The 13572-nt window shown below is 43.0% G+C and overlaps 1 protein-coding gene across 1 annotated transcript; it reads left to right on the top strand.

Moving 5' to 3' along the window:
* The first annotated feature begins 411 nt into the window (after nt 1-411).
* Nucleotides 412-13221, top strand: SNRPA1 (small nuclear ribonucleoprotein polypeptide A'). The gene is made up of 9 exons (XM_082837776.1): nt 412-517; nt 2116-2263; nt 3266-3344; nt 7337-7383; nt 7672-7774; nt 8360-8439; nt 8849-8924; nt 9575-9668; nt 12818-13221. Exons 1-9 carry the CDS (start codon nt 436-438, stop codon nt 12874-12876), a joined length of 768 nt encoding a protein of 255 aa, XP_082693902.1. The 5' UTR covers nt 412-435; the 3' UTR covers nt 12877-13221.
* Nucleotides 13222-13572: the final 351 nt, after the last annotated feature.

A 13572-nucleotide genomic window follows, 5' to 3' on the forward strand; every position in this document is an offset into this window, starting at 1 on the left:
ACAGACCTAACCACAAATTCGACCGGGGCGGGCGACCCAGCCCGTCCTCATCTAGTTACGCCGGGGGCCAAAATCCGGGACCCATCACTGGACCCACGGGTGGAGTGAGGACAGTCACAGCCTCCCTTTCAGCTCACGGTGCACAGATGTACGAGAAAGTTCCCTTTGGGGGCTTTCACATTTTGTTAACTTGCCGACACAGCTGTCTGGACTCGGGGGCCCTGCAGACCTAGGCGGTGCCAGAGGAACAGAGCCAGAACCAGAGCGGAGCCCCAGCCCAGGGGCGTGGCTCCTCGATTGCTTCGGCCTGGACGCTGCTCAGCCCGCTCACGCCGGCGGCGATTGGTGCTGCCTGGCGCGGGCGCGCGCGCGGGGCATGCCGGGACGTCAGTGCGGCGAGAGGAGCGGGCGGCGAGGCGGGCGGGAGGTGGCAGGATGGTGAAACTGACGGCGGAGCTGATAGAGCAGGCGGCGCAGTACACCAACGCCGTGCGGGACCGCGAGCTGGACCTGCGGGGTGAGTCGGACGGGGGCGGGCGGTCCGGCCTCCCCGCCCGCCAGGCGGCCCGGCCTAGCCGCGTGCGCCAGGGCCGGAGCGTGGCCGGCGGCCTGCGTCCCGGGCTCCGAGCCGGGCTGGGTCCCGCTGTCGTCGGCGAAAAGCCGTCTCTGGGCCCTTCCGAGGCGCCCCTCACCCCAGCTCCTCCCCGCACACACGGGGCCGCCGCGATGCTCCGGTAGGACCGCGGGCCTGTGCCGGGCCAGCCGGGCGGGCTTCGCGGCCTGAGCCGCTGCTGGGCCGGGAAATACACGATCTAGCGGTTGCGACCCTCGTGCGGAGCGAGACGCGTTAACTTGCTGTCGTGAGAGTGTAGACAGGGTAAGGGAGCGAGGAGACGAAGTACGGGACAAAAGCGATTGTCTTCCCGATATTTGCCCCTCATTGGCTTCAGTCGTCTTTTCCCCTTTTACCAGAACATTGCAAAGAGCGGACTGTGGGAGCGAGGCTGGCGCTGCCCGGTGCCTGCGGAAGGGTCGCGGAAGCCCCCGAACTGTTAGGTTCCTGTAGTGATTTCCGCCTCGGCGTGCAGCTCGTCAGCATTTTAAGGGGCGGCTTCTCCGGGGATAAGATAATTAGTCTTGGCCTGAGATTCACTCCCACGGGGAAAGCGCGGTCGCCGGAGCAGCACGGCTGCGGGCTCTGCTCTCTGCTTGCTTTTTTGTTTGCTGACAAAGCCCAGTACTTTCGTTTTGTTGAAACTAAGTTTCTTAGAGAAAGGTTCAACTCAAGCGTAACCGACCGCTTTCACAGTCTTGGCACAGGTGATCCCTGCCTTCTGTCTGAGTCTGAAGTGCACCCCAACGTTGAGGAGTCTTGTTTTGGTGCAGCACTTACTTTGATGTAGCCCTTACAGCTACCTCTGCACTGTGTACTTTCACCTTGGCTCGTTTAACTTCTTTTTTTCTCCGAGCACTTAGCACAATAATTATGCCCGTGTTAGACATATCAGGGAGTATTTGAGTTGTCCACAGGGTGATTTATCATTGTGTGTGAACTATTGACTTTCAACTCTGGGTTTGAGCTGGGGGAGGTGAAGTAAGGGGGAACTGTCATGATATCATGAAGACATCCCAATGAGTTCTAGGAATCGGGCCTGTGGGATGCAAAAGAGGTTGAGGGCTGTTGTCCACCATGTGTGAACAACGTTTGGACGCTGACAGTTAAGCAGCTCACAGCGTAAAGTCCTCTTAGGCCACTTCACTAGCTCTGGGGCCTTGCTTAGAGCAGCATTAGGCACCTTGTAAATATTCTTGAAAACTGTTAGGTACTAGTTACTGCTAGTAAGTATTCTCATCATTACTGCCCTTGTCACCATCGCCATCTTCATGTCCACTGCTAGACTATAAGCTTCATGGCAGCTGGGACTTGTGACTGTCTTGTTCCTTGTACTATGTGCCAGTACCTGGTAGTGTCTGGCAACGGCATAGGTGTTAGGTAAACACTTTTGGAAGGAACATTAGCTGTGAGTCCAATTACATGAAATGCTGCTAATGTTTTAGGTGCCTTTTAATTATATTAATACTTGTGTGGGTGTTTTTTTTCCCTCCTTTTTGCAGGGTATAAAATTCCTGTCATTGAAAATCTAGGCGCTACCTTAGACCAGTTTGATGCCATTGATTTTTCTGACAATGAAATCAGGAAACTGGATGGTTTTCCTTTGTTGAGAAGACTGAAAACATTATTAGTGAACAACAACAGAATATGGTAATTGTCTACTAGTGGAAAGTAGCTTTTTCCCCCTAGAGTAAATGTTGCAGAGTTCCCTGAAGAAGTTGCAGCATATACTGCCAGTTAAATCTACATATTTCTTTATTTTTCTTTTTAACCTACATATTTCTTAAATGGAAAATGAGCTGCACTTGTCTCATACAGATCCAGAGATTAATTTGTCATTGGTCTAGTCTTATTTGCATTTATTCAGAAATCTTGTGTGTATATATATATGTTCATGGTAAGTTTCTAATTTAAGTTAAAAACATGCTGCTTTGTACATATTTTGGTTGATTTCTAAAATAATAATTAAAATTATCAGAGGGGTCATATTAAAGAGATAACATAAAATTCAACAATTGTATTTTTGACTGAACATCTCATTCTACTTCAAATCCTCTGCTATTTGTTTTTCTTTAACTGCAGCTCATTTTTAGAATATTGCTTATTGAAATTAAGATTTTTTTTTTGGACCCACGTTCATCATCTCTGTAAATTTTGTTGGAGAAAAGTTATTAAAGGTCTATAGACAATGTCTTTAAGAAGTTCTGGGTGTTGAGTTGCGTTTTTTAAATAGGTGTATTTCTCATGAGTTAACTATTCCGTTGTGGTTTGGTTGGTGTATCTTGTGCTTGAGCTGTGAATGCAGAACCACTTGTATTTCTGTGCTACCTGCACACAAGTCCTGATATGAGCAAAGTAAGTCTATTTACACAGGACTTTCTCTTCGTCTTAGGTCTCATTAGATAGTGTAGCAGTGGAAAGAGCCCTCGGCAGCTTTCAGGAGGCATTTCAGGAGGCATGGGTTTTAAAATCATCCCACTTCTGTGACCTCAGACAAGTTTCCTCTTTGTGCCTCATTTTTCTTCTGTTAGAGTGTTGGAAGAAAGATCTCTAAGGTTCTTCCCACTTTGAAGTCCTCTGGGCAAGGGCTTAGATGAAGTTGTTAGCTTACTTAATTTTTACTTTCATTAAGATTTTTTCTTTTTATTTTAGCCGTATAGGTGAGGGACTTGATCAGGCTCTGCCCTGTCTGACAGAACTCATTCTCACCAACAACAGTCTTGTGGAATTGGTAAGTTGAACAGGGGAAAAACGTATTTGCAGGGAGGAGTTAAAGGTACTACATGCCTTTTATAGAAAACTTGGAAAATCCAGAAAATTATCTCATCATTCTTTTTCTTTTCTTAATTAATTCAGGAAAAGGGCCTTTTTTGGTTATGTGTTGCAAATATCTTCCCACTCTCTAGCTCACCTTTTGACTCTCTTAGGGTCTTGATAGAGAAGTTCCTAATTCAAGCATAATCCATTTCATCAGTCTGTTGTTATTAGTACTTTTGAGTTCTGTTAAGCTTCCCCTACCCCAGGGTCATAAAGAAACTCACATATTCTGTTTTCTAGAATCACAGTGTCCAGTATGGTAGCTGTTAGCCACAAGTGGCTACTTTGAATTAAGATATACTAGAATATAAAATACACTACAGATTCTAGAGCGTTAGTACAAAAAAAAAAAGAATATAAACTATCAATTTTTTTAAACTGACATTGAAATGGTAATATTTTGGAAAATAGGTAAAACAATGTATTATTAAAATTACTTTCTCCTGTTCTAATGTCACTACTAGAAAATTACATATGTGACATACATTAAATTTTGTTGGAGAGTTTTATTCGAGAAATTATTGTTTTCCTCCACATTTAGATCAACGATCCATTTGAAATCTGTTTTTTTTTAAAAAAAAATTATACTTTGTTTCTTTATTTTTTTATAAATTTATTTATTTATTTTATTATTTTTGGCTGCGTTGGGTCTTCGTTGCTGCGTGTGGGCTTTCTCTAGTTGTGGCAAGCGGGCTTCGCATTGCGGTGGCTTCTCTTGTTGTGGAGCATGGGCTCCAGGTGCACGGGCTTCAGTAGTTGCGGCTCACGGGCTTAGTTGCCCCTCAGCATGTGGGATCTTCCCGGACCAGGGCTCGAACCTGTGTCCCCTGCATTGGCAGGTGGATTCTTAACCACTGTGCCACCAAGGAAGCCCCTGAAATCCAGTTTCTTATAAGACAGGGGCAAGTTTCATTTTCTCTATTTGGATATGATTATTCTTATGCTTTTTAAATTTCTGCTCTGTGTATAATTTTTAACAAAATTGAGCTTATACTATACATTGTTTTGCAACCTAAATTTCTCACTTAAATACTGGATGTTTAAGTTCATATGATATAACTTGATTTAAGGTTATTATGCCCTTAACCCCTCCCTTCCCTATTTCCCTGATTGTTCCTTTCCTGGTGGACGAGGTCTATAAGCTTCTTTCAGATTCCCAAAGGAGTACTTGACTCCAAAAGTAAGAAAGCACTGATCTGAGGGCATGTCCTTTCTAAACTATATGAGGTATGTGCGTTCATAGGGAACTTGTGGCATTATGGGGGCAGTATATTCTGTGTGTTGTAATTGTGTTTAAAGCTGTTTGCAAAGATGAAGGCTGTTTGTCCGATCAGTCACCGAAAGAGGTGTATTAAAATCCTGCATGATAGTGGATTTGACTGTTTCCTTGGAGTTCTGTCAATTTTAGTTTTATATATTTTTAGGTTATTTTATTTGATATATCCAAATTTTATGTATCTTACTGATGAAATAAACCTTTTATGTGTGGTGACCCTCTTTACATCTTATTAGTGCTGTTCTACCCTGGTTGTCTATTTTATCTGCTGCAGTATACCAAAACAAGCTTTCTTTCAATTAGTATTTGCATAATAATTTTTTTCATCCTAACTTTACATTGTTTTTCTGTACTTATATTTTAGATTTGTCTCTTGAAAACAGCATATGATAGGATTCTTTTTTTAAATCCAGTCTGAAGTCTGACTTTTAAATGAAATAGTCTGTTTATGTTTAATGTAATTACTGGTATATTTGAGTTTATCTTCTTTCTTTTCTAGAATTTTTTATTTGTTCCATCTATCTGCAATTTTTTTTCTCTCCTGTATTGCTCGCTCTCTCTTTTTTTGGCATTCCACTTCTCCTTCTGATAGTTTAGAGATTAACTAATTATTAAATAGACTCTGTTTCTATTCTTAGCATCCTAGGAATTAGCACACCCATATTTATCCAAGTGTAAAGCAGTTAACCAGCACCTCTACCTCCTGAATAATGTGGCACCTTAACCATCTCACCGCCCCCCACCCCCCCGTGAAGCCGTCACTGTGTTTTGCACAGTCCGTATGTGTGTCTGTGTGTGTGACTAAATTTACCGTTCTTCCTTTCTTTTGGTTTTGCAGCTTTATTGAAGTATGATGGACAAATGAAAATTATATATGTTTAAGGTGTACAATGTGAAATTTGATATATGTATACATTGTGAAATGATTACCACAGACTAACATATTCACCACTTCACCTAGTTACCTTTTCGTGTGTGCAGTGAAAATACTTGAGACCTACTTTTTTATCATATTGAGTACACCATATGTTATTTTTAACTATAGTCGCAATGTTGTACCTGAAATCTCTAGAACTTATTTATCTTATAACTGAAAGTTTGTGCTCTTTAATCAATGGCTCATCTCCCCTTTCCTCCACCCCCCCAGCCTCTGGTAACCACCATTCAACTCTGTTGCTGTGAGTTGGACTTTTCTTGAGATTCCACATAAAAGTGAGGTCGGGCAATATTTGTCTTCCTTTGTTCCTTTTTGGATCGTTCTTTAGATTTCCTTTAGTGATGGTGTGCCAGTAGCAAGCTTTAGAGCTCCCTCCCATGCTGTTGTGAGGTATTTAAAAGTGGCAGCTTTCTGAGCACCTGGCTGTGTTGCCCTCCCCTGCTTTTACTTGTACTTTTTTCCTCATTGTCCCTCTTGGCCCTGTCCCACTTAGTTCAGATCTGTTCTAGCAGTTTCTCCTCCATGTGGGGCTTTGTTCTGGAAAGGGCACAGTTCTGGTGGAGTGAAGCCCCAGATTGCCCGAGCCCTTCAGGCGCCACCACACACTTAATGTGTTCATTATTGGGGCATGCCTATCTTTTGCCTATCCTTTCTCAAACCGGCTACCTGTCAGTCGCTTTGGGGTTCTCGGGTCTCTTGGACGCCTCTCTGACTTTCCTCTCTTCTTCCTTTATGGATGTTGTCACCAGGCAAGTCATGTAGCTCTCACAGTAGTTTGTCCTCACTGGCTTCTGTGTTAGGTTCTTGCCAGAGTACCTTTTCATCTAGTTTGCTTGTAGTTGACTGTACATTTTGGTTTTCCTATCCTTGTGGCACTGTGTTTTATGACATAATTTGGGAAGATTCAAAAGCTCACCTGCCTTCTTCCCATATACGTTTTTTTTTTGGTTTTTTTTTGCGGTACGCGGGCCTCTCACTGTTGTGGCCTCTCCCGTTGCGGAGCACAGGCTCCGGACGTGCAGCCTCAGCGGCCATGGCTCACGGGCCCAGCTGCTCCGCGGCATGTGGGATCCTCCCAGACTGGGGTACGAACCCGCGTCCCCTGCATCGGCAGGCGGACTCTCAACCACTGCGCCACCAGGGAAGCCCAATATATACGTTATTTTTTAAGTGTACTCCTTGTCCTTGAAAATTTTATTTGAAGAGGTTTGGGGGCGCCTAGAATAAACCTGCCTTCCCTCAAAGATGACATACCCATGTTGCTCCCAGGCACCAACAGGGAAAACCACCTTACACCAAGATCACGGTTTGAGGTTCCCTATGTGAACAACTTGCTCAAAAGTTACAGCAGTTTTCACATTGCTTTCTTTTCTCAATCACTGCTTTAAGCTCAGTAGTCCTTTTGAACTTGCTACAGGAAATGATTTTTTTTTTTTTTTTTGGTCTCTTCTGCTGTTGAGACAGAAACTGTTGTGGCCAAGATATTAAGTTTAAGAAGCTCAAATTTATGAACCAGGGTATTCAGTAGAAGTGTACCAAGCATCTGTGATGTGCTAGGGTTGTGCGGTTCTGGGGCAGGAAAAACAAATGCATAAAAGACAAGATCAGTCCTTGCTCCAAAGGCATCCACCATTTCACAGTATCAAAATGGGGTGTGGTATTCGTGTTCTTACCTGTGGCTGTTATTTTACAGGGTGATCTGGACCCTTTGGCATCTCTCAAATCATTGACTTATTTAAGGTATGGAAATTATTTGTGGTGGTGACAATAAAGTCTTTTAAAATAACACCTTACCAGCCTTGATCTTAAAGTCATCAGTTAGTAAAAAGTACCTTTAAAAAACAAATACTGAAAGTATTTCCTTTGGGCTATGTTAAAATTTCCCTAGTGTTAAGTTCTTATGACATTGAAATGTGAAGAACAGTGAACTTTGCCTTACTTCATGGACTCATTAGATTTTATTAAAATGGACCTCTTGAATGCTGTGCTGTGAACAACATTGGCACTGTATTGTTCCTTTTCTTGTAGTATTCTAAGGAATCCTGTAACAAATAAGAAGCATTACAGACTATATGTGATTTATAAAGTTCCACAAGTCAGAGTACTGGATTTCCAGAAGGTGAAACTAAAAGTAAGTATTACTCTGTTGTAAGTCATTATAGATTGGTGTGTTTTCCTTTGTACTTTCGTTACTGACTTTTTAAATGGCCCAGTGATTTTTATCATTGGTTTATAATGAGAATGGGGAGGGGGTGCTAAGTCAATTTTCGCATACGGTGTTTATGGTGGGACTTTGAGTTCCGGTTGTCTTGTGTGGGGCTGGCCTTTCTAGAGGTGGCACAGCCTCAGAGCCGCCATGGGCACTGTCACAGCAGACGGCCTGCTTAGATGCATTCCCTGTGGGGAGTGTAATGTAATCCACGTTTCAGTACCTTTAATTGTTAGAATGATTTTCCCTTTATTGGGGGATTTTTTTTTTTTTTAACCTTCTTAGTTCCTTGAGAGCCCCTCTTTGAAACTCGGAGAGGGAACTTTCTTCAAGGACCTTCACCAGAAAGGCGACCACTGTGTCTCCTTTTAATGTGAAATTGGCTTCGTGGTATTTTCACCAGCCCAGAGTATTCCAGGAGAGTTTTCTTCCATGTTTTCTGAGGAATGCATCTAAATGCATGTGGTATTCCTATTTCCATTAACTATGTGTGTGGTGTCGCTGTAGGAGCGTCAGGAAGCAGAGAAAATGTTCAAGGGCAAACGGGGTGCACAACTTGCAAAGGATATTGCCAGGAGAAGCAAAACGTAAGATCCGGATATCCAACTTCACTCCACTTCACCTTCAGAAACATTATCTGTCTGGCATTTTGCCTCCTGCAAAATGAAATGAAACACCTGTGACTAATACAGTACCAAATTTGCGTGATGATGATCCGTGACCATCAGTGGTCCATGTATCACATGAGATTTCTACCAGGGTAGCAGAGCAAATATTTCAGTATTCAGTCTTAGTGTGATATTATGTACGTCCTCCTTTCTCTGTAGGAAGATGAACTGGGTGGTGTTTCTGAAGGAGAGAGTTTCTTGTATCAGTTTGTTAACAAAGATAAGATACTACACTGGTTGAATTACTTTCAAAAGCTTTTGAAAGTAAAAGAGAAGCAATTTCTATTGGTCTGGATTTGACAGTTTTGTACTTCCTTCCCCTCCCAAGTTTCAATCCAGGTGCTGGTTTGCCAACTGACAAAAAGAAAGGTGGGCCATCTCCAGGGGATGTGGAAGCAATCAAGGTAATCATGTGTTAGGATTCTTGGACTGGAGTGAGCTGTTATGGGTTTAGGACGCAAAATTATGTAATAACCCAAGTAATAAATCAAACACTGCAAATTTTCCCCACAGTTGTTAGAATCCAGCTGTATTTTTGTGTAAGGAAAAACTAGCTTAAAGATATCATATGACCGACTTTGACTTGAATTAATTATATGAGCCAGTCAAAGTGGAGGCAACTCTGGTCTTTCTCATTTTCCCAGGATGTGTTTTATTTGAACAGTTAGTTACCTTTGCATGCTGTCTTAATTTTTACTTTGAAAGATTTGCTACCTGAAAGATCCTGCTTGATGAGAAATCCTAATTTTATAATACTGCCTCCTAAATTATCCAGTAGCATAATTCCAAATAGGTACTTCAATTAGCTAAGATTTTAGGACACGAGCAGCGATTATTTGCTCTCTTATAATAGGGTCTACAGCTGTTTACCAATTTTGGAAATTTATGATTTGGTTTTGGGCTTGATTTCACTGTGCCAGTAAAATTCTTCCCCCAACAAAGAACTATTTAATATTCCAACTCAAAAGATGGTGTGAATTCCTGTGAGTGTTTTCTGGGTGGTGGAGGCTTAGATGAAAGTAACTGTCCATTTCCATTGTCTCCTGGCATCCAGAATGCTATAGCAAACGCATCAACTTTGGCTGAAGTGGAGCGGCTGAAGGGCTTGCTTCAGTCCGGTCAGATACCTGGCAGAGAACGCAGATCAGGTAACAATGTTCCTGTCTTTATTTCCAAATTAATGGTACACTTGGAGTGATTGCAAAACAAATGGTACACTTGGAGTGATTGCAAAACAGTTTAGATGCTACGACCCAAGAATGCTACAATAGTGCCTCATTACCATCTAATCTAATCCACACAAAATGCCTTTAAATGCTCTTTGAAGAGAAATCATTTGTTAAAGAATGTTATGTTCTGGGACTCGGGGGTTTTTGTAAAAGTTGAGACAAACATTATTTCATAGCCATGGAATGAAAGCGAACAGTGGAGATGACCGTGTTGCCTTTGACCCCTGTCCATTTGGCTAGCTTAGCAGATGAGGACACAGGCTCCAGAGCCAGACAGGCTGAGGGTCAGAGCTTAGCTTCACCAGTTGTGTCCTTGGGTAGATTTCTTAATCTCTACTTACTCTTAAATCTGTGTCCTTATCTTTAAATCTGAGATAGTGATAATGGTAACCTCGAAAGGTTGTTGGGAGGACTAAGTAAGATACTTTGTAGGTAGCACTGAGCATAGGGTGTGAGCCCTTCTGATAGTAAATGCCAGCTTTGTGTCAGGCAGACTGGTGGACAGTTGGGTATAAAGTGAAAACTACCCCAGACTGTGCATATTACAAGTTTGATATGAATGTAACTGGGACCTCTGTCTAGACTGGCAGCTCAGGGAAAGTTTCCTTGGGGAAATAATGCTGGAACTGAAGCTAAAAATGAGTAAGACGTTAATTAGACCAGTGGTTCTCATCCGTGTGGTCCTTGGGGCCCTGGGGCACACATTTTTGGTTTCCTGGGTGACGATGGAATGGGGGTGCATAAAGCACCTCTGTGCCTACATGGGTGGTTGGCTCCCTGCGCTTGTGCTGGCTCAGGTGAGAGGCAGGCAGCTTCACCAACGTGAAGTGAGCTTGCCACTTCAAGGAGAGCAGCTAGTGTTTGTTACCAATGATAATCAAATTTTCAAGCAGAAATTAAAAGCTGGGAAAATTCTTTTCCACAATTGTAACCTTGACAGTTTCCCAGTACTTCCAGACTTCTCTGCGGAAATTGTTGCTATTAATGAATGTGACTTTTTTATATAACATATAAAGAAATGGGTCAACATTTGGAAGACCTGTATAACTCAGTGAACAACGTTTTCCAAATGATGTTACGGAGTTATGCATCCATTCAGAGTACAGAATAAACAGGTGGATTTTCAAGTCAGAGAGTATGAAAAGTTCATTGATAAGGTTTCAGACTCCACACTGCAATCTAACCTTTAAGAAACTACCACTTTCAGGACTTCCCTGGCAGTCCAGTGGTTAAGACTTGGCTTTTACTGCTGTGGGCCTAGGTTCGGTCCCTGGTCGGGGAACTAAAATCCCACAAGCCAAGTGGCGTGGCCAAAAAAAAAACAACTACCACTTCTGTCAAGTTTGGGCATAGTATCAGAAAAGAATATCCACAACTGCCTGCAAAGACTTAAAATACTCCTCCCTTGTCTAACTACATGTCTGTGTGAGGCTGACTTTCTTCATACCCTTCAATCAAAACAACATCCTGTAGCAAGTGGAATGATGAAGTCAGTACACGGGTCCAGCTGCTATTTGGCAGACATTACAGAGATGGGCAAAACTAGAAAATAATGCCGACTTTCTCACTAAATATTTTTGTTTTAGAAAATATTGGTATTGTTATATTTTATAAAAATATAAACATTGTTACTATATAATAGATTTATTGTTTTAATGAATTACTGTTTTTTAAAATACTTTTAATTTTCTAACATACTATCGATAAATGTAATCTACTTAAACAAAAGCTCTTTGGGTCCTAAAATTAAAGTATTTGAGAACCCCTGAACTAGACAAAGGCAGAATGGCATTCTCCGGGCAAGGAACTGCACTGGCCTTAAGAGAGCCTTGCACACTTGGACTGAAGGAGGACAGTGTGAGCCAAGGTCAAGGGATGGGGGGGAATGTGGTGAGACGGGCAGCAGAGCGAGCTCTCAAGTCCAGCCCCTCCGGGGACTGCAGGCCTGCAGTCCCCATGCCGGAGGAGGTCTGCGGTCCTGAGAACAATACAGGTCTGTCAAAGGCTTTCAAGACTCCCTGGTAACAGCTTGGGGGAGGAAGCTGTGTCTAATTGCTTATTGCGACTGCAGTATCACAAAATTACTGAATTAATTTGCTTCCCCTAAAGTGTTTTATTTGAGCCTTAGGCTAGCTTTGGATTTTTCAGTGTCATCTAAACATGTGGGCACATTGAGGACAGGAAGATGGAGATTGTTCCTGGTTCTGTCAATTTCAGTGGGCCCAGGCTTCTGAGTAGCACTTCCTGTATCTAGAAATGTAATGTTTGGGTCTAACTAGAAACAAACATATGAGAAATTTTCCCTAACATTGACAGGGTTAAAACATTTCCTTTATCAGAATACATTGACTAAAATATCTGCAATAAATTGTTGACAAATAACAACTGTTTCATTGTTGTTGCCATATTTTTCTTAATTTAGAGACATAGTCACTGACTGACTATCCCCAGCATGTGGTAGGTATTCCCTGCCGCCCCTTTTTAAAATTTTTTTGAGTGTTCCCAGTTTCTTTGCCCATAGTAGTGGCAAGAACCAAACACAAAGTGTAAGCTTTTTGTGTTTATAAAAAATGAGTTATCAGGCTTCCCTGGTGGCACAGTGGTTGAGGGTCCACCTGCCGATGCAGGGGACACAGGTTCGTGCCCCGGTCCGGGAGGATCCCACATGCCGCGGAGCGGCTGGGCCCGTGAGCCATGGCTGCTGATCCTGCGTGTCTGGAGCCTGTGCTCCGCAACGGGAGAGGCCACGGCAGTGAGAGGCCCGCGTACCGCAAAAAAAAAAAAAAAAAAAAAAAAGAGTTATTAGCTTGACTAGAATGGCATGCAAAGAGTTTGACTTTCATAAAACACCTTTGTGACCCTTCCCCTTAGGAACTGACAATCCTTTCCAATACCTGCCAAAGATTGATGGTCTCCAGACCCTAAACTCCTCAAGGCAGAGGCCGCTGTTGGGCTTTTGTACCTTGCCCAGGGCCTGGCACACAGCAGCCTCACGGATGGGCGCTCACACACTGAGCAAGCACGTTCTCTAAAATTGATATTACTTCCGGCTTTGTGTTTTTCTCTAGGCCCCACTGATGATGGTGAAGAGGAGATGGAAGAAGACACAGTCACAAATGGGTCCTGAGCAGGGTGGCCTCTAAGGATCTCAGGACATACAATAGTCCACTTCAGACAGGTCCTGCTTTTTGAATAGCTTTGTCTGTGTCAGCAAGGTAGAGTTCATAAGCATTGTTGAAATGCTTAAGACTGCTAGTAATTTTGTAATAAAAATTTTGAAATCTAAATGCCGGTTTTCTATCAATAGTGCACATAAAGGACATGCTGTGCTGTGGATTGCACATCATTGGGGTGTATGTGTGGTGAGGCCTGGACGTGTGGGAGTTGGAAATGCAGGAGGGCGGATCTTGTGGGTAGGCTTCCCAGTCCTCATGAAATGTTTAGGTTTTTAAATTCATAATAAAACTTACGATTATCTGTGTGCTGCCACTGATTGTCAGAATTTGCGATCTTGGGTGCATTTTTTTTCTGCATGAAAAATAACAAGAGCTTTGTTAAAGGCAGCCAGGCTCTAGGGCTTTACAGAAGTCAACATCCTTTAAAGTTTTTATTTAACCCTATGTACAAACATGCAAACGATGAACTGCTGGTTGGGACAGTTAGAGGGGATGTGATGTCTGCCTGTCAGTTGGTGGGATTTGTGCAGAGCAGCAGCACATTCCAGCGCTGAGGACGCAGTGGAGGAGTTGGGGCTGCCTGGCAGCCCACTAAGGCGTGGTGTCCAGCTCCTGGGTGCCCATTACAGTCCTGACACCCTGCTGTG

This window comes from Leucopleurus acutus (genome assembly GCF_964270905.1).
Source record: "Leucopleurus acutus genome assembly, chromosome: 1".
NCBI lineage: Eukaryota > Metazoa > Chordata > Mammalia > Artiodactyla > Delphinidae > Leucopleurus > Leucopleurus acutus.

Excerpts from the sequence above, each read along its gene's own strand:
- SNRPA1 (XM_082837776.1), top strand. The coding sequence starts at position 436 with ATGGTGAAACTGACGGCGGAGCTGATAGAGCAGGCGGCGCAGTACACC. Across the intron at positions 3,345-7,336 it reads ACAACAGTCTTGTGGAATTG|GGTGATCTGGACCCTTTGGC; the intron begins GTAAGTTGAACA and ends GTTATTTTACAG. Across the intron at positions 8,440-8,848 it reads ATTGCCAGGAGAAGCAAAAC|TTTCAATCCAGGTGCTGGTT; the intron begins GTAAGATCCGGA and ends TCCCCTCCCAAG.